General features: G+C 38.5%; 1 protein-coding gene across 1 annotated transcript; it reads right to left on the bottom strand.

Moving 5' to 3' along the window:
* Positions 1–3044: 3044 nt before the first annotated feature.
* Positions 3045–3627, bottom strand: LOC132371601 (translationally-controlled tumor protein-like). Its single transcript, XM_059932890.1, has one exon. It carries the CDS (start codon positions 3561–3563, stop codon positions 3045–3047), a length of 519 nt encoding a protein of 172 aa, XP_059788873.1. The 5' UTR covers positions 3564–3627.
* Positions 3628–19931: the final 16304 nt, after the last annotated feature.

Genomic DNA, 19931 nt, shown 5'->3' with positions numbered 1-19931 from the left:
CCACATATAGCAAAAGCCCTGATAATAGGTAACAGTGGCAAACCAAAGACTAAGTATTAGTTGTTATTCTATATTCCTGTATAGCAGGATTTTTTGAACACAAAAAATGAGGTACTCTCACCTTTAGTTCTTAGATTATTCAAATACATTTATTCTCAATTTTCCTAGAATAGAATTACATTTAGGTGTATTGACCAACCATGTAATGGATAATATACTGAACTAGAAATGAGAGCAATGATCTTGAGTCCCAAAGTTCTTTTCACCATATGACCCAAGCAAAGTCATTTAACCTCTCTATGCCCTAGCTTCTTTGACTATAAAATAGAGATTATAATAACTTTCTACCAGCCTGCCTCTTGGAGATAAGAAATAACAAATTAATGCTTTAAAAGCTCTTTGAGGTACTTGGATGAAAGGGCATAATTGTAAGTATATATTATTAATAATTAGCACTAGTATCCAGTAGAACTCATGAGCATTTCAAAATTTCCTGCCTGGGCACCTCAAAGAACATGAAGGGTTCTGTTTTAAAATATACTTAGATTTGGGAATTCACTGGCAGTCCAGTGGTTAAAACTGGCTCTTTAACTGCTATGGCCCAGGTTAGATCGCTTGTCGGGGCACTAAGATCCCACAAGCTGTGTGTTGTTGCCAAAAAAATTTTTTTTAATAAATACACACACACACACACACACACACACACACACACACACACTTAGGTTTCTTGTTGACTTGTTAATTTTTATTATTTATAAACCAACCTTATGTACTAACATATGGTATGAGTAAAAAGTAAGAGAAGAGTTTTAGTAACTACAATTCTTATGTTTGCTGCTACTTATAGCTAATATATACTTTGGGGAGACGTATGAGATAGGTATGCTTTTGTCAGAATCATGTTTTAGAATTAATGATTAGTCTACTACAGTCATTTAACTGGAATTTTGTATTAAAGCATTACTCACGTCCCCATAGAATAATAAGACTTAGCATGCAGTTACATGTTTGTCTGTAGCATGAAGGTGAGCATTCCTATAAATCTTCTGTCATTCTCATCGTTGTTTAATCAGAAATACAAAATAAAATACATAGTCCTCTGAGGTTTTGTCCAGTGTCTATCCCTAAAGTAGATGAAATTTTGCCTCTTAGATTGGTTTCTTCAGTATTTCTCTTTTGAAAGGTGTATGCGTATATAAACACATACATTTAAATATATTCATGGCTATATAATGTACATATTTATTTTTATATATGTGCTTATCGTACACCAATTTATAAACATATCAGTATACAAAAGCTATACATATAGTAGTAACTGGTAACAACAAAAGCCTCCTAGATGTATTGGGGGTCAGATGAGAAAGTAGTTGGTTATTAGCAATTTATCTCTAAACTACTTGAAATACATGTTTTATTACTAGTAGTGTTATAAGCATTGTCCATAATACCCATGGTACCTTAACATTTGTATTATTTGATTTTATTTTCACAACAACTTTATAAGACATGCATTGTTCAAAAAAAATAGGTTCAGAGGGCTTAAAGACTTGCCTGAGGGCTGAAAAGACTTGCTACAAATTGTCAAGTAGCAGAGTCAAACTCAAATCTCTTATCCTGAGGCTCTCAAATTACTGTTCCTTCTAGTTCTTTATATGATGGTTACCAGCTTGATATGACAGTTATGCCAGAACATATTTATAATATGGGCATTTCTGGCTTATGATTGATTGCCTGTAGAATCTGTAAAATTCAGCCAAACTTAAGTTTTTAAAACTTAAACTGCTGTTCTTATGTTTATGGCTGTGTCTATCACCTTGAAGACAGGCACTTAGTTTTATTCATCTTCATGGTGTCAGGCATTAGTACTCAAAATATTTTAGGGATGAAAATAAAAAGTGTATTGTGATGATTAGTTGAATAAGGGGAGAAAAAACAATCACCTTGGAAACTTTTAGGTGTGTGAATATGTGTGTGTGTGTGGCCGTTTTCTGTACATCCAGGTAAAGATAATTTGTTTTGGTTTGTTTTATAATTTAAATCAGTGAGACCATTGCCTCCATTTCCTGCTTCACTTTTATGGCCATCAGGCCTAAAGCGGTAGATTTACATAGGTGCTGTTAAGTGACAGTCACTTGTATGGTACCATTCCTAATGTTTCTGTTTGGACTTAAATATTCTAGATGGCCCTTTTGTTGTGGCCACTGTAGTGAGAATGCATAAAGAATGGAGGTCTGACATTTAGGCTTTACAATCCTGCCCTTCATGTCCGCTCTTGTGAACTACATATTTCCATACTTTTTCTGTTGGGATTAAAGGATAAGGCTACTAGATCAATGGTTCCCGAGTATTGCTGCTCACCAGAATTTGTACAGACAGTCCCTGACTTTACGATGGTATGAAAGCAATACTCGTTCAGTGGAAGCCATGCTTCGAGTTTTGAATTTTGAACTTTTCCTGGGCTAGCCATATGGGCACGATTCTCCCTCTCTCTCTCTTTCTCTTTCTTTTCTTTTTTTTTTTTTTTGAGTTTAAATGCATTTTATTTTATTTTTTAAATTTATTTATTTATTTATATTTATTTTTTGGCTGTGTTGGGTCTTCGTTTCTGTGCGAGGGCTTTCTCTAGTTGCGGCAAGCGGGGGCCACTCTTCATCGCGGTGCGCGGGCCTCTCACTGTCGCGGCCTCTCTTGTTGCGGAGCACAGGCTCCAGATGCGCAGGCTCAGTGGTTGTGGCTCACGGGCTTAGTCGCTCTGCGGCATGTGGAATCTTCCCAGACCAGGGCTCGAACCCGTGTCCCCTGCATTGGCAGGCGGATTCCCAACCACTGCGCCACCAGGGAAGCCCGCATTTTATTTTTAGACAACCTACATGACATGTTTTTTTTTCCTCAAAATCAATGCCTCCGCTCCAAACAAATCAACATCAAAACGAAGAGCTCAAGATGCCATCAGTCCCATTTGTCTAAGTCCTGGTGTTGTGCGGATGAAAAGCAGCAGCCAGCCAGTTACGACGAGCAAGGGATCCAAACAGCCAAATTCGTTAACATTTTTCCATTTCTAGACCATCCTTAAAGAAAATCATACATGGGGTCACACCATCCTCACGGTAGTCCAGCAGAGCAACCATGCCATCTGGATTCATGTTTTCACCAAAAAAGAACTGACAATTTTTGAAATTAGCAAGGATATGCTTGATTTGTTCTGCAGCCCCTGTCATAAAAGGTTTTACTCTTTCTGGTCTCTGTTCTTCAAGCTTCCCTTTGATTGACTTCATGTAATCTTTGATGTACTTCTTGTAGGCTTCTTTTGTGAAGCTGGTTTCCTGCAAGTGATGGTTCATGACAATATCCACACCAGTGATTACTGTGCTTTGGGTACCTTCACCCTCGGGGCCTTCAGCGGAGGCATTTCCACCAATGAGCGAGTCATCAATGTTACCCTCTGTCCTACTGACCATCTTCCCCTCCACCTCCAGACACAGCCCGTCCATGACCTCACGGATCTTGTAGATGTCGGAGAACATCTCATCATGGCTGATGAGGTCCCGGTAGATGATCATGATGGCGACTGGAGGGAGACGACGGTGGCACTAGCTTAGGAGCACGGAGCTCAGAGCGAGCACGGAGCTCAGAGCGAGCGTGGTGCGGCCGGAGCGGCGCTCAGGGGAAGGGGGGAGCGGGCGGAAAAGGCCGACTCTGCCGCTTCCCAACCTCATATAGAGGGCACCTCTCTTTCTCTCTTGATGAAATGCCAGCTCCCAGTCCAATACACTTCCAATCACCCTGCACCCAGAAAACCATTCACTTGTGCATTTGTAGAACAGTATTCACTAAATTACATGAGATAGTCAATACTTTATTACAAAACAGTTTTTTGTGTCAGATGATTTTGTCCACCTGTAGACTAGTGTAAGCGTTCTGAGCACATTTAAAGTAGGCTTGGCTCGGCTATGATGTTCAGTAGGTTAGGTGTATTAAATGCACTTTTGACTTACAATATTTTCAATTTATGATGGATTTATTGAGACATAACCTCATCATAAGTTGAGGAAGATCTGTAAAGCTTTAAAGGAAATTCAGATTCTTGAGTCCCACTCTAAACAAAGTCAATTAGAAAGTCTTGGGTGGGGCTTCCCTGGTGGCGCAGTGGTTGAGAATCTGCCTGCTAATGCAGGGGACACGGGTTCGAGCCCTGGTCTGGGAAGATCCCACATGCCACGGAGCAACTGGGCCCGTGAGCCACAATTACTGAGCCTGCGTGTCTGGAGCCTGTGCTCCGCAACAAGAGAGGCCGCGATAACGTGAGGCCCGCGCACCGCGATGAAGAGTGGACCCCACTTGCCGCAACTAGAGAAAGCCCTTGCACAGAAACGAAGACCCAACACAGCCTTAAAAATAAATAAATTAATTAATTTAAAAAAAAAAAAAAAAAAAAAAAAAAGAAAGTCTTGGGTGAAGCCTTATATGTATATAAATTTAAAAATATAACAAATATAAATAGTTATATTTGTAGCTATAACACACTCCTTCAAATTCTGATCATCAGTTAGGTTTGGGAAGTTCTGGTTTCAGTAACTTATCCAATGTCACACAGAACCCTAAATAGAGCCAGAAATGAACTCAAATCTTGTAAGTCCAAGTTAAATGCTTTTCACTGGACTTCTGCTGTCCTTTTACTGATTACATATGATGGGGTAGGATGGAAAAGTGGAGAAAAAACAGCAATTTCAATTAAAATTTTTTACCATATTCTGTTACATGGTTTTAAGATTAAAAGAGCTAGTATCTTAGTGAACTTAGAACAATATCTGGCACATGGCAAGTACATGTAAGTGATAAATGTTAAATGAGTAGCTTAAATGTTAAATGTTAAGTGAATGCTGTTGTCTAATTACAGCGTTCACTTTGCCCAGGGTTAAAGTGAAATTGAATTAGATATGAACATTTTTACATTATTTTATGTTCACAGATATAAACATTTTCTATGTAGAAAAAAGATGTATGTAAATAACAGTGGCATCCTCAGTATTTTTTTTTTTTGTCTTGGAAGCCCTGAATTTGTATAGCTGAAAATATTTCTATGTTGTTTCTTTTCATCTTTTAGACATTAAGAGAAATGTTAATAATATACTTATTAAATGAAGTTTTGGATTTGCAGCTGTGTAGTATTCTTATATTATTTTATTTAAGATATAATTATAGCTAAGGTGCATGGGATGATGTATTTTACATTGTCCTTCTACCACTGAACTAGCTCCAAAATTGATTTTTACTGCTATGAAATCAAGTATTCATTTTTCAGAAGCCATTGTCTGCCTGGATTGATCATCCAAATGAAATATTTCCTTTGAATGAGGTAATAGATATGCTTGGTTCTATCTAATTTCCCTACCTCTCTACAGGTTTCTTCAGAGTCTTTCAACCTTGAATAAGTTTTTATACTTATTAACTATAAATAAAATTGTACATTTTCATCACCAGTAAATGAAGAACCCACTTTGATATTTTAAACGGCTCTTTGATACATTTTGACAAAGTCTGTGAAAATATGCCTTTGGTCAGAATCTATCATTGTGAAAATTGATACCCATTTTAGTTTTGTTCATTTTATAAGTTGTATTATTTTTCAGAGGAATCACCACATACCCAGCATCGATTTCTAGTGGCTCCTGATTTTTGCGTGTGTGTGTGTACACATACACAGAATACCTTCATATCTTCAAGTAGAATACAAATTTAGTCTTTAATATACTTCATTAAAATGAATTATTCTATCATAAATGAATTGATTTGTCCTGGAAAAGGGTAGAGGTAGGGATAGACTAGAACAGAAGGTATTTATAAAGTCAGGAGGACTCTGGTAGGTAGCGAGGATTAGACCAGAAAGTACCAGATCTGAGAAACCAGAAGGAAGAATTAGATGCCATCAGTAGGGAAGCAGCTGACTATTTGAGTCCAGAGTTAGCCAAGGAAAGGGAATTAAATTAGCATTTATTAAATATTTACTATATTTCAAATGTTGTCCCAGGCACCTTACAAAAGAAGGAATGTCTGGCTAGGTCCCATAAATCTAGATGTTTTGAGTCTTGGGGAGTCAGAGAAAATAGTATTAATAAGTAAGATACTTGAACAAATTATATTATTGTCTGCATTTTATTTTTTATTTATTTATTTTAGGTTATAAATCACATCTTTTTTTTAAGAAATTATTTATTTATTTATTTTTATTTATGGCTGTGTTGTGTCTTCGTTTCTGTGCGAGGGCTTTTTCCAGTCGTGGCAAGCGCGGTCCACTCTTCATCGTGGTGCGCGGGCCTCTCACTATCGCGGCCTCTCCTGTTGCGGAGCACAGGCTCCAGATGCGCAGGCTCAGTAATTGTGGCTCACGGGCCCAGCCGCTCCGCGGCATGTGGGATCTTCCCGGACCAGGGCTCGAACCCGTGTCCCCTGCATTGGCAGACAGATTCTCAACCACTGCGCCACCAGGGAAGCCCAATCACATCTTTTTATTAAATAATATTAGTACTTGACCTTAGGCTTTTAATTAATTGATTTTAATAGCAATACTTAGATAGTCCCTGATTATTCTCACTACCTTTGAAAACTCTTATTGTCTGCATTTTAAAATACTTACACTGTGTTGTAATAATTAAAAATTACATGAGAACTATATATTCATTATTATAATCAAACCTATAACTTTTGAACCATGACCATCCCTTCCTTCATTCTTTTCACAATAGAAAGCCATCGTTCTGTCTGGATTCTGGATCTCAGCTCCTCCTGTCTACTTAAGGACCTTGCTCCATCAATTACTCTCTTTTTGTTGTGTCTTCAACCTCTCACTCTACTGGTTCCTTGCCATTAGCATTCTCATTTGTTTAAAGTGTCTCCCTCATACATATCCTCTCTCCCTCCGGCTTCTACCCAAATTCTCCTTCCTTTCACTAGAGAAAAATTTTCAGAGAATTTTCTGTGCTTGCTATCTCCACTTCCTCACCTCCAAGTTACTCCTCAATCGTAGTCAGGCTTTCATTCCCAACATTGTTGTGAAACGACACAATAAAGTCACCAATATCATCCCTATTATAAGATATCCCTTAGTTCTTAATGTTTCAGCAGCATTTGAAGTTGTTGACCGTTCGTTCCTTTTTGAAACAATCTCTTCTCTCAGCTTCTGGAAAACCACACTTCATGTTTGTTTCCTTTCTGGCCACTCATCATTGTCCTTTGGACACTGCTCTCTTTGCTTAAATACTGCCATTTCAAGGAACTCTAAGGCTCTATCACTCTAGTCTAGTCTACACATTCCTCTTGGATTATCTCATCTATGCCATGGTTTTATTTCTATAGGTTGATGACTTCTAGCCATGAACTCACTCCTAAGCTTGAAACCTATGTATTCAATTTGCTAGTTGATACCTCTTGGATGTTTTATAGCAAACTAACTCAAACACAGCATGTCCAAACTGAGCTGATGCAATCACCCACCCAAATGCCCGAAGCCAGAAATCTACATGTTTACTTTGAATTTTCTCCTTTCCTCAACATCCACTCCATCATCAGGCTCTGTTAAAACTTCCTCCTTAGCACATCTCAAATCATCCATTCCACTCCATTTCTTCTTCCTTTTTTTTTTTTTGAAGTTGCCTTTTAAAAAGATTTTTTTTATTGATGTATAGTTGATTTACAATGTTGTGTTAGTTTCTGCTGTACAGCAAAGTGAATCAGTTATGAGTATACATATATCCACTCTTTTTAAGATTCCTTTCCCATATAGGTCATTACAGAGTATTGAGTAGAGTTCCCTGTGCTATACAGTAGGTCCTTATTAGTTATCTATTTTATATATAGTAGTGTGTATGTGTCAATCCCAATCTCCCAATTTATCCCTTACCCCTGGTAACCATAACTTATTTAAAAACAGAAATAGAGTCACAGATGTAAAATAGTCTTTGAAGCCATTACATTTTGGTGTTTTGTTAGCAGCAGTAGTAACCAGAACACCAGTATTCTTTGTTGTTAGTTATAAAATGATTCCTATCCTCTCAATATCAGTTGAACAGGTGGCGGTATTGGCACAACTGTGAAAATTTGCAAAAAAGAATTCTGTCTGGAGAAATGAACAGTTTTCTCACTTCTGTATAAAGGTAATGTGCCATGGGGAACTAGGGCCAGCTCACACTGGCTTATGATGTACCCATTCTCAATGTGTACATCTCTTCCCAACCAGCCAAGGTGGAAGTAATTACACCATGGAAATTGGCAAGCATTATAAATCAGGGCTATCCACACCCCCTCCACACCCGCTCCGCCCCCGCCCCAGAGAACTGGCTTACCAGCCCACCTCTGGGAATCCACTCCATTTCTACTGCCACTTCCCTAATCCAAGGCATTATTACCTGCTTACTATAACTGCAGTACAGATCAAACAGGTTCAGTCTCCTCCCCACCCCACCCAAATCCACTCTTCCCATTGCAACCGTCATGATCTTCTGAAGGAGAATACGATCATATAATTCCTCTGCCTAAACTCCTTCAACACTTCTATTAATCTCAGGATAGTCTGAATTCCTTTATGTGTCTTATGCAGCTTTACGCAATCTAATGTCTGCTTATCTCTGTAGTCTCATCTCTGATCACTTACTGTTTTCCCCTCACCACAGACACACACACACTCATGCACACAGCTCTAGCTCCAAGAATATAAGTAGCTGCCTGCTTTGCAAAAAGAAGTATGAATGTTAAGTAAGCAAAAGTTAAGACATATTATACCAGGTTTTTAAGATTATAATGTAAATAGTATAAAATTCTGAATATAAATTTTAGTTTTATAATATAGATTTAGTATATAGATTACTATATATAGATTATACATAGTATACTATAGTATAGTAAATCCAGTATATAGATTTAGTTTTTAGTATATAGATTTTAGTTTTTAAACACCTGTCATATGTATATGTATATACTTAAAACATAGATTAAACATTAAATATGATTAATTTAACTCACATTCTAATTCTCTCACTCATTTGTGGTGACATTTGGTAGACAAAAGTTGGTTATGTATATTTGCAAGGTATTGATCATTTTTGCTAATGTCACACTCTTTGGAAAATTACTGAGAGAAATTTGAATTCCAGCTTTTCCTGATAACAGATTCTTTAGTAAGTTGCATTTGTATTCCCATTTATACCATGTTCTTTCTGTGTTTGGATCATTGGAATACTTATGGATGGTAATTATCAATTCATAATTTTAACAGTCTCTCCATTTCCTTTGTCATTGTGGTTTATATGTTTTAGATACAGTGGTCAAGGATAAATTTCCAGTATTTTCTAAATGTGCTTTAATATAGTTCTTTTCCTTCACATTTGAACTCACAGGCAGTCAACTTCAAGTCCAATGAACATCTGAACTGGGCTAAAGGTTCACAACTTTAGGCAAATCTGATGATTCTTTTTGTCTTTGTCTAAATTATACTGTTGTTAATAGCAGCACTTTCATTTTTCATTTTTCATTAATTTTTATAAAATATTAAGTTCAAATGAAGTAAAATATTCAAATAATTGTATAAACACTGTTGTACAAAGATGGCATTGCTCTGAAGTTAAGCTGCTAGTTGGCAATTAATGCCGTTATGTGATAACAGCTTCACATTTTTATCAGTGGATATACTTCGATCCCAGTTCAGCCTAGAAAAAGTGGATGATGGGGTGGGAGGGGATTAATGTGTAACGTCCAATATCACCTCTCTCTGTGTTCTTATCCCTGCGTTTCTTCTGCCTGGGGAAAATCTCTCCATGCCTCTCCCTCAACCTCCAACTTCCCCTTTGTTCATCTCTCACATCACATCAGGCTTTCACATAGCAACTGCCCATCACTACCTCTTACTCTTTTTTCACGTCATAACTTTGATGTCCCTTCATCCAGCAAGCCTTTGCACACCTTCCCTGACTACTGTAGGTGACTCTTTTTCCAAATCTGGTCTCTGTTTCTGTAGGTTGGTTTCACGCTCTTCCAGTACAGAATGACTGACTGTTCATATGGCCACTGATGTCTTCCAATCCTCACATCTCATGGCTCTCATCACACCAGAGAGGGCCAAATGTGGTCTTTTTTCCAGGTTCCTTAGTAAGTCTTAGGCAAGGCCTCTGAATGGTCTAGTGGGAATGGTGTGTCCACCCTTGAACCAGCCAGCCATCTGTAAGTCAGAGTCTGAACAAACATGGTGCCTGCTACCCACCTCTGAAGAGTTGGAGGCTCTGATGGTTAATTTTATGTGTTAACCTGGCTACACTATAGTATTTAATTATTTAATTAAACTCTATTCTAGGTGTTGCTGTGAAGGCATTTTGTAGATGTAGTTAACATCTGCAATCAGTTGATTTTAAGTAAAAGAGATTACTCTTGATAATGTGGGTGGGCCTCATCCAATCAGTTGAAGGCCTTAAGAGCAAACCAGGTTTCCTGGCAAAGAGGAAATTGTCTCAAGTCTGCAGTGTCACCTCCTGCTGAGTTTACAGCCTGCCTGATGGATCTGTGGATTTGGGGCTTGCCAGCCCCACAATCATGTGAGCCAATTCATTAAAATAAATCTCTCTCTATATGATTGGTTCTGTTTCTCTGGAGAACCCTGACTGATACAGGGACCTTCTAGGATATGACAGAATCACTGGACTGGGAGCCGGGCAGCTACCCCAACAGTGCATCAGTAACAGGAAGAAAAGATACACAGAGAAATGGGAAAAAAAAGGGGGGGGGGGGAGGAAGGGGAATGAAAAGTATACAGGGTAAAGAGTATTAGAATATGGCTAAGCACTGACTCATATACAGCTATCCTTAAGTTACCTAACCCTGTCCTAATGCATAATAAGGAGACATATAATTATAAGTACATGAAATTATCATCCCTTTCTAATTCAGATTAATTTATTCCTTCATTTTGAACTACCTTTGTCAATAGACGGTAAGTTTTCTATAATTCATGTCTTACCATGTTTTACTTTTTCTTATTTAACATTCCTAGACCTTATTTTCTAAGTAACTGTATTCGTTTCCTATTGCTGCCGTAACAAATTACTACAAATTTAGCGGCTTAAACCAAAAGTAAATATATTATTTTACAGTTCTGGAGGTCAGAAGTCTAACATGGTTTGGCGGCACTGTGTTCCTTCTGGAGGCTTTAGGGGAGAATCCTATTCTTCGCCTTTTCCAGCTTTTAGAGGCTGCTCACATTCCTGGGCTCATGGCCCTCTTCTGTCTTCAGTCAGCAATGGCAGCACTTCAGCCTCTGCTTCATATCTCCTCTCTGACTCTGCCCCTCCTGCCTCCTCCCTCTTATAAGGACCAGTATCACTTCCTGATCTTAAGAGCCCTGAATTAGGGACTTCCCTGGTGGCGCAGTGGCTGGGAGTCCGCCTGCCAATGCGGGGGACACGGGTTCGGGCCCTGGTCCAGGAGGATCCCACACGCCACGGAGCAGCTGAGCCCATGCGCCGCAACCACTGAGCCTGAGCTGTAGAGCCCGTGAGCCACAACTGCTGAGGCGCGCGTGCCTGGAGCCCCTGCTCCGCAGAGAGAGAAGCCACTGCAATGAGAGGCCTTCACACCACAGCGAAGAGTGGCCCCTGCTCGCCCCAACTGGAGAGGGCCCGCGCGCAGCAATGAAGACCCAACGCAGCCAAAAATAATAAATAAATAAAATAAATTTAAAAAAAAAAGAGCCCTGAATTAATCATATCTGTCAGTTTTGTTTCTTTTTTATTTTTTTGCTATGTGAAGTAACATATTCACAGGTTCCAAGGATTTAGGACATGAGCATCTTTGGGTCGAGGCATTATTCAGCCTACCACAATAAATAATTATCAAACTGATACACATAAATAAAAATCAAATAATATTGAAAGTCTCCATCGTCTCTGCTATAGGTGTGGGCAGTGTGTGTACATATGTGTATTTGTATATATCACCCAGCAGCGTGACTGCTGCCGTCCCGGGCAAAGCGACAGTACAATAAAAGTGGGCTCCAAAACAAAACAAAACAAAACAAAACAAAAATATTCAAAGTCTCTCTCTCCCAGGCTAGAATTTTTAGCTTTTATATCTGTTTCTTCTAGTATTTATCTTTATCTTTCTCAATAATGGGCCTTCACTGTCATTTCTTACTTTTTCAGTTGTAGGCGTTAACTGTTGACTTACAATTTAATAGATAAAGATTTGGCTCTATTGCAAATACCCCTTCAACTTTCTCAATCCTCGCAATGGGGTAACATCATTACTTTTGATAAACTAATAATGAATGTTGATATCATTATGATGTTATAAATATTATTTCCTATAGATCCAAATAGAGAAGTATGATTGTATTGTCTTTTCTAAACACTTATTTGTCTTTGGGTATTTGTCTGGTTGTTTCACTTACATAATTTGCTATCCAAATATTCTTAATGCTTTCAAAATGTTTCATCATATTATCTATCAGGTTTCCTTTTTCCTGGAGCCCTTCCTCCTGGGCCTTCTGTCCTCTTGATCTCTGGCCTGGCTATTCTCTAGGTCTATGGCAGAGCTCTCATCCTGTGATTTCTATTCATTGCCTTCTTGGATACCTTGCATTGAGAAAACAGTGGAGAGGGAGCAAAAAAGGTGACAACTTTTCTGAAAGTTCTATTTCTGATATGTTGGACTATTTTCTATATGTTCTACTGAGATGAGAAGAATTTTTAAATCAGACTTAATCACTAGGATCATACATCAGGCTTGACTTGGGTATAAAATGAATCCTGACCCAGTTATTTCTGACAACCAAGTAATACTCAGAATGAGTACTGGTTGTTTTTGTCCCAGCTTTATTGAAATATAATTGTTACATAATATTGTGTAAGTTTAAGGTAGACACCTAGTGATTTGATATATGTATGACAGTATTACAAAATGATTACTACAATAAGATTAGTTAACTCATTCATCACCTCACATAGTTAATAGTTTTTGTGTGTGTGGTGAGAACTTTTAAGGTCTACTCTGTTAGCAACTTTCAAATATACAACACAGTATTGTTAACTAAGGTCACCATGTTGCACATTACATCCCCAGAACTTATTCATCTTATAACTGAAAGGTTGTACCCTTTGATTGCTTCACCCATCACCCTCCTTCCCCCATCAGCAACCACCAATCTGCCCTCTGTTTCTGAGTTTGTTTGTTTTAGATTTCCCATATGTGAGATCATACAGTACTTGTCTCTGTCTGACGTATTTCACTCAGCATAATGCCCTCAAGGTTCATCCACATTGTGACAAATGGTAGGATTTACTTCTTTTTCAATGACTGAATAATTTTCCTTTGTGTGTGTGTGTGTGTGTGTGTGTGTGTGTGTGTATCACATTTTGTTCACCCCTTCGTCCTTAGATGGACATTTAGGCTGTTGCCATGTTTGGCTATTTTAAATAATGCTGCAATGAATATGTGGGCACAGATCTCTCTTCAAGATAATGATTTCATTTCCTTTAGATATATACCCAGAAGTGAAATTGCTGGATCATATGGTGATTCTATTTTTTCTTCAGTTACAAGCCCCAAGTCTTTTATATAATGAATGAAAGAATTGTTGAAAAACATTTGTTTACATTCGAAATCTGATTGCTTTCTGAAGAGTAGATAGATCCCTTATCAGTAATACTGAGAATTAATTATTGCACAATTATTAAAATCCTGTAACGTAGAATGAAATTCCAGAAAATGTAAAATTTTAATTAGACCTCACTAATGTCTAATATGTATGCTAAATAACATAAGCCTCTTTCCTGGCTTTCCACTGAGAAGGAATCACAGCACACAAGTCAGTCCTTCTGTAAAGTTTTGTTGGGTATTTAATACAGTCAAGATAGAAGTGTCCTGAGAGTTCTTATTTTTGCCACATTCTCCTCTCTCAGTCTTCTTTCTCTTTTTCTCCATTCTAAAAATCACCCATCGAACTTCCTCTACCTCCCATTCCATCTACCTTTCACTTCCTGTCTCTCCATCTCTACCTCTTCTCTCAGCTGTCATTTGCTCAACACAGGTGCCTTCTATGTATTCCCAGGGACTTTGCCATATGTATCACCCTGATTTTTAACTTATCCAGAGTGCTGTGCTAAATATTTTATAGGCATTCAAGATATTATTGGCTATTGAAAGATTTTAGAACTATAGGCAAATGGTATTTCACTTATATCCTTGCATCTAAGTCAACTTTAAAAAGCTGCATATCTTTATACCCTTATAACAATAGGCATCTTCGATGACTTCAGGATTATTCCGTAGTTCCATTAATTAATTTTCTGACAGAAAGAGAAATCAGGGAGGATGAATAGATACTGTGATCTTTGGATTTGGCCTGAAGGTTATTAAGGATTTCAATGGAGATGGAATCCGTGCAGAGGAAAGGCCAAAAACAAAACAAAACAGATGTATTAGTTTTCTAATGCTGCTATGACAAGTTATCATAAACTTAATCTCTTAAAACAACACAAACTTATTTCTTTTTTGGCCACGTTGCACCCCATATGGGATCTCAGTTCCCGGCCCAGGGAACGACCCACTCCCGCTGCAGTGGAAGCGCAGTCTTAACCACTGGACCCCTGGGGAAGTCCCCAAACAACACAGACTTATTATCTTACAGTTCTGCAGATCAGAAGTCCTACCCAGCTTTCAGTGAATTAAGGTCAAATTGTCAGCCAGGTGCATTCTAGAGGCTGCCTGGTTTCCATGACTAGTGGCCTCCTTCCTTCACCTTCAAAGCCAGCAGCATCATGCTGTCTGCCATCTCTATGCTTCTCACAATTCTCTCTTCCACTTCTAAGGACTCTGGTGATTACATTGAGCCCATGTGGATAATTAAGGGTAGCTTCCCTATCTTAAAATCAGCTGACTAACTGATTAATTCCTTCTGCAACCTTAATTTCCCTTTGCTATGTAACCTAACACATTCAGAGGTTCCAGAGATTAGGATATAGACATCTTTGGGGAGATGGGTATTATTATTTTTTATGTATGTGTATATTTATTTTAATTGAAGTATAGTTGACTTACAGAGAGGGGTATTATTCTATCTGCCACAATGAACAAAGGAGAGGACCCAGGCAGTCCTAAAAAAGGGACAAATTATGGCATTAAGTAAACACCATAATTTGGAGGAGTAGGTGGTAACAAAGAAGCGCTGATGACAGGATAGTTCATGATGTTGGGAATACTTAACATTTTCATAGGCTGGAGAGAACTTGGATATGTCATGTAATTGTTGACAGAAAATAAAACACCAAAGTCAATTTGAACTGGCAAAAAAAATGTTAAAATTTCAGAAAAGAATAAAAAGTGTACCACTTATCTCTTGAAAGACTCAAACTTAAAATAATGACAATAGGCAACTTAATGCAAAACACTGAAACAAGAAAGCCTATTTCTCTCAAGTTCAATAAAAATTACAAAAGGCTTATACTCCACAATTGCACAATTTGATGAATTTTGGATTGTAAATTGCTAAACAATTTTATATGACTTCTCATGACTGCTATATAATTCTTTCTTGGAGTTTGATTTTTTTCGTGGTATTTTGGTATTATGTCTGGGATCTTCTAATTTGCTTCTAAACCTAGAGAGAAAATCCTGGGCATATCTTCATGTATGCACAGACACAGCAACTGGGGTGTTCTCTGTTTCCCACCATTTACCCCATTCTACGTCCATGCTCAGAAAAAGCCACAAGGGTGGAGTAGGTTTATGCAGCACGGAATAACAGCTTCACTTTTTCCTGCCGTTCTCACTGTGAGCCACAAACTAATCATTGTCAAAGAGAGTGAGATTAAAAGTCTCTGTTCCTTTTCAATTTGCCTGAGGTTTTCTTTTTTTTTTTTTTTTAACATCTTTATTGGAGTATAATTGCTTTACAATGGTGTGTTAGTTTCTGCTTTATAACAAAGTGAATCAGTTATACATACACATATGTTCCCATATCTCTTCCCTCTTGCGTCTCCCTCCTTCCCAGCCTCCCTATCCCACCCCTCTAGGTGGTCACAAAGCACCGAGCTGATCTCCCCGTGCTATGCGGCTGCTTCCCACTAGCTATCTATTTTACATTTGGTAGTGTATATATGTCCATGCCACTCTCTCACCCTGTCACATCTTACCCTTCCAAAAAAAAAGCTTCACCACAGGTGGAATTTAATACACTAGCATTCTCTTAGTTGCTAAAATTTTATTAAATGAAAAACGAAGTCTAAAACCTAAATTTCTGGGCTTCCCTGGTGGCGCAGTGGTGGAGAATCTGCCTGCCAATGCAGGGGACACGGGTTCGAGCCCTGGTCTGGGAAGATCCCACATGCCGCGGAGCAACTAGGCCCATGAGCCACAACTACTGAGCCTGCGCATCTGGAGCCTGTGCTCCGCAACGAGAGAGGCCACGATAGTGAGAGGCCTGCGCACCGCGATGAAGTGTGGCCCCCACTTGCCACAACTAGAGAAAGCCCTCGCACAGAAACGAAGACCCAACACAGCCATAAATAAATAAATAAATAAATTTAAAAAATAAAAATAAAACCTAAATTTCTGTGTATTTTTGAAATGGCTATTTTAAAAATACAATCTATAGCTCTCTTCTCTCTCTTCTGCTTCTGAGTCATTGTGCTTACATTTTCTCTTTTCTGAGCACAGAAAAAGCAAATCTAGACATCCCAAAGAAATAAATATGGAAGCAATAGATTAATATAATAATGGAATTTTAAAGTCATAGGAGACGTTGGAAGTAGTCTAGACTAGAGAATTTCTCAAAAATTCTTTTACTATGATCCCTGAAGGAAGGGCAAAAGATCCTGAAGCCCGTCTATTTCCATTTTCTAATGAAAACAGATAGTGATGGTGAATGGATCCATAGAAGTTGAAGTAGAACCAGAATTCTAGTCGTCCTCAAACCAGCAATATGTAAAAAGGATAATCTACAGAATATGAATCACTCACCTGTAAGAACTAAAGAAAGGACTTGCTTTCTGGGGACCCACAGGAGCCAATGGTGTAGTTCCAGTCCAAGTCCAAAGGCCTGAGTACCAGCAGAGCTAATGATGCAAGTTCAGTCTGAAAGCCAGCAGAGTAAATACTCAAGAAGAGCCAACCTTTCAGTTTGACTCTGAAGGCAGGAAAAAAAGCTGATGTCCCAGTTCAAAGGCAGTCAGGCAGGAGGAGTTCCCTCTTACTCGCAGGAGGGTCAGCCTTTTTATTCTATTCAGGTCTTCATCTGATTGGATGAGGGCCGCCCACATTAGGGAGGGCAATCTGCTTTACTCAGTCTATTGATTGAAAGGTTAATCTCATTCAAAAACACTCTCACAGACACACTCAGAATACTGTTTGACCAAGTATCTGGGGACCTTGTGGTCCAGTCAAGGTGACACATAAAATTAACGATCACAGCCCATAAGGTAGGGTGACATCTCACAATAGGTTGCAGACTATGCCTATAAAGTTACTTTCACCTGGTCTGGTTTCCCACCAAAGCAATCTCTCAACAAAATTGCTGCTGCAGGGCCATGTTACATTGACCTGAAGAGTGTCTCACTGTAATTTCAATTTGTCCTACTCCTAACCTGTGGAACTACTCAGAATAAGTCTATACTTTATTCCACATACTAGCCTTTCAAATAAATGAAGACCCCTGTTATATTCTCCCTAGTGTTTTTTTCCCAAGTTAAATATCCCCAGTCTATTCCTCTAATCCTCACAGAATATATTTCTTTGATGCACTGCAGTTTTGTCAGTTTTCATAAAATATGATGCCTTAAACTGAACACATTCTAAATGCGTTCTAACTCCTTTATACTGAAAAATAACAACTTTGAGTCTCCATTTATGTTCTTCCCATAAAACAAAAGGAACTTTTGTTGAGAGAACTGCTGAAACCATTATTCTTAGGTATCTACCCATCCCTCTTGTGACTCAGGTGAAGGTGACTCATCCCCAGCCCAGGAGTAAATCCTGATTGGTCTAAGCCAATTAGGGTGTTTCCAAATGGGAGCAATCCCCCTTTCAATATTGGTTTAATGGCAGGCATGTGATACATTTCTGGCCAATTAGACATGTAGAAAAGTCTGCTGGAGTTGCTTCTTGGAAAGATTTCCTCATTCATAAACAGGAGATCCCAAGAAATGGCCTCTTTCCTGCCTCTGGATGTTATAACTGGATGTATTGCCTGGAACTGCTATAGCCATTTTGCTATCAGCTGAAAATGTCAGAGTGAAGACATCGAAAGAACCTGAGACCTTGATACTACCCAACCTCTTCTCCAAGTTTTCTGCCCTTCCTCTGTAACTTCCTATTATACAAGATAATGAAGTCCCTTATTGTTTAAGTCAAACTGAACCAGGGTTTTCTGGTACCTGCAGCCAAAGTCATCTTAATTGACAAATTCTGCCCCTGAACATTTCAAAGACTGAGTTAACCTTCAACTCACAATTGGTGGGAAATCCAATATCCTCCCAATATTTCTTTGAATTTCCTTGGGTTGACATTCTCCAAGTCCAGCTTATTGATTCTACTGAACTCTTGCTCTCTCATCTCATACCCTTTGGCAAAATGTTTCCTTACGCAGCCATGGAGCATGACTTCTTTTCCTCAATATAAAAAAAAATCCACTCGCATAAAACACACAGAGTTGTGTGTATGTGTGTGTGTGTGTGTGTGTGTGCATGTCAAACTTTATTGAAGGTTTAGGGTAAGGGAATAGAGTTTACATCACTCCAGTAAAACATCTTAAAGTGGATTATTAGACATTCTTGTTTTTAAACATCCTCAGCAATTCTATCTATTGGAATTTTTCACTGGTCGCCTTCCATAGTCACTAGTCTCTGCTTTCATTCTTCAGGCTATTCTCTTCAGGAAGAAGCACTTCATCACAATCCTCAGACCTTGTTTTCAAATCAGTTTAGTTTTCCACCTACTTAGGGGCTCCAGTTTTGCATACTTTTGCATATCAAGACATATCAAAACTCAGTACATGCACTGCTAAGTTAAGAGCCATCTATCTACTCTGGGTCTTACTTTTGAGGGGCATGGAAAAATTGGCAGATGCTTAAAAATTTCAGTCTCTCCGTTCTTCCTCTTCTACCAGACTTTGCAAAAGGAAGGAAACAACATAGTGAGTAATTTCCCCACTGATATGGATTCTGCCACCCCATCTTAGACGAAAGAAGCAGCTATAGTCACTCTGAGTTTTAAATAACATTTTCTTTCCTGTGATACACAAGAATGCTAATATAAGAGTAATTGTGCTAGAATATTTGCAAAGTGAACCCCCTTAGAAACTTTGGATTTTTTGTGTGTTGCCAAAGAGCTCTGCAACTTGGAAATTCCTCATTTCACTGGTTTTTACTCGGGGTAAAACTTTGAATAAAATCAAATTCTACTTTTAAAACATCTCAGAAATTTATTGTCTAATGAGCTATGCAAGTCTCTTAGGTATCAAAGAAGTCAAACTGTGTCACTGTTTTTGCTTCAGTGGTCCATTGGCTGTATTGGGCTGGAGGGTGATGTCTTTCTGGCATCAGCAGATTGATGAATTTTCAGGGAGAGACTATAAAGGCTTAGTCAGTGCTAAATTTAATTGTGCATCTTTAACCAGATATTCTTTTAGTTTTCTTATGTTTTTTCTGACTGGCTGTCTCTTTGAGTCCCTCTAGTCTGCTCCCAAAAAGGATGGCGGTGGCAAACATGATCCCAGGACAATTACTACTCCATAAAAATTCCTGTTAATTACTCCTCTGTGGTTCAGTTTTCAAAGGAAATCTGTTCTCTTAATCCATTCATTTTTTCCTTCATTCCTTCATTTAATATTTATTGAGTGTCTTCTGTGTGTAGCTAGTTGCTGGGTACTCTTCATCATTACTCTCCTTGAAGCTAGA

The sequence above is a fragment of the Balaenoptera ricei genome, chromosome 9, assembly GCF_028023285.1.
Source record: "Balaenoptera ricei isolate mBalRic1 chromosome 9, mBalRic1.hap2, whole genome shotgun sequence".
NCBI lineage: Eukaryota > Metazoa > Chordata > Mammalia > Artiodactyla > Balaenopteridae > Balaenoptera > Balaenoptera ricei.
Note: the sequence above shows the minus strand (reverse complement) of the source record. Positions and strands in the feature narration are given on the sequence as shown.

Bases quoted from the DNA above. Each gene is read 5' to 3' on its own strand.
- LOC132371601 (XM_059932890.1), bottom strand. From the start codon at position 3,563: ATGATCATCTACCGGGACCTCATCAGCCATGATGAGATGTTCTCCGAC.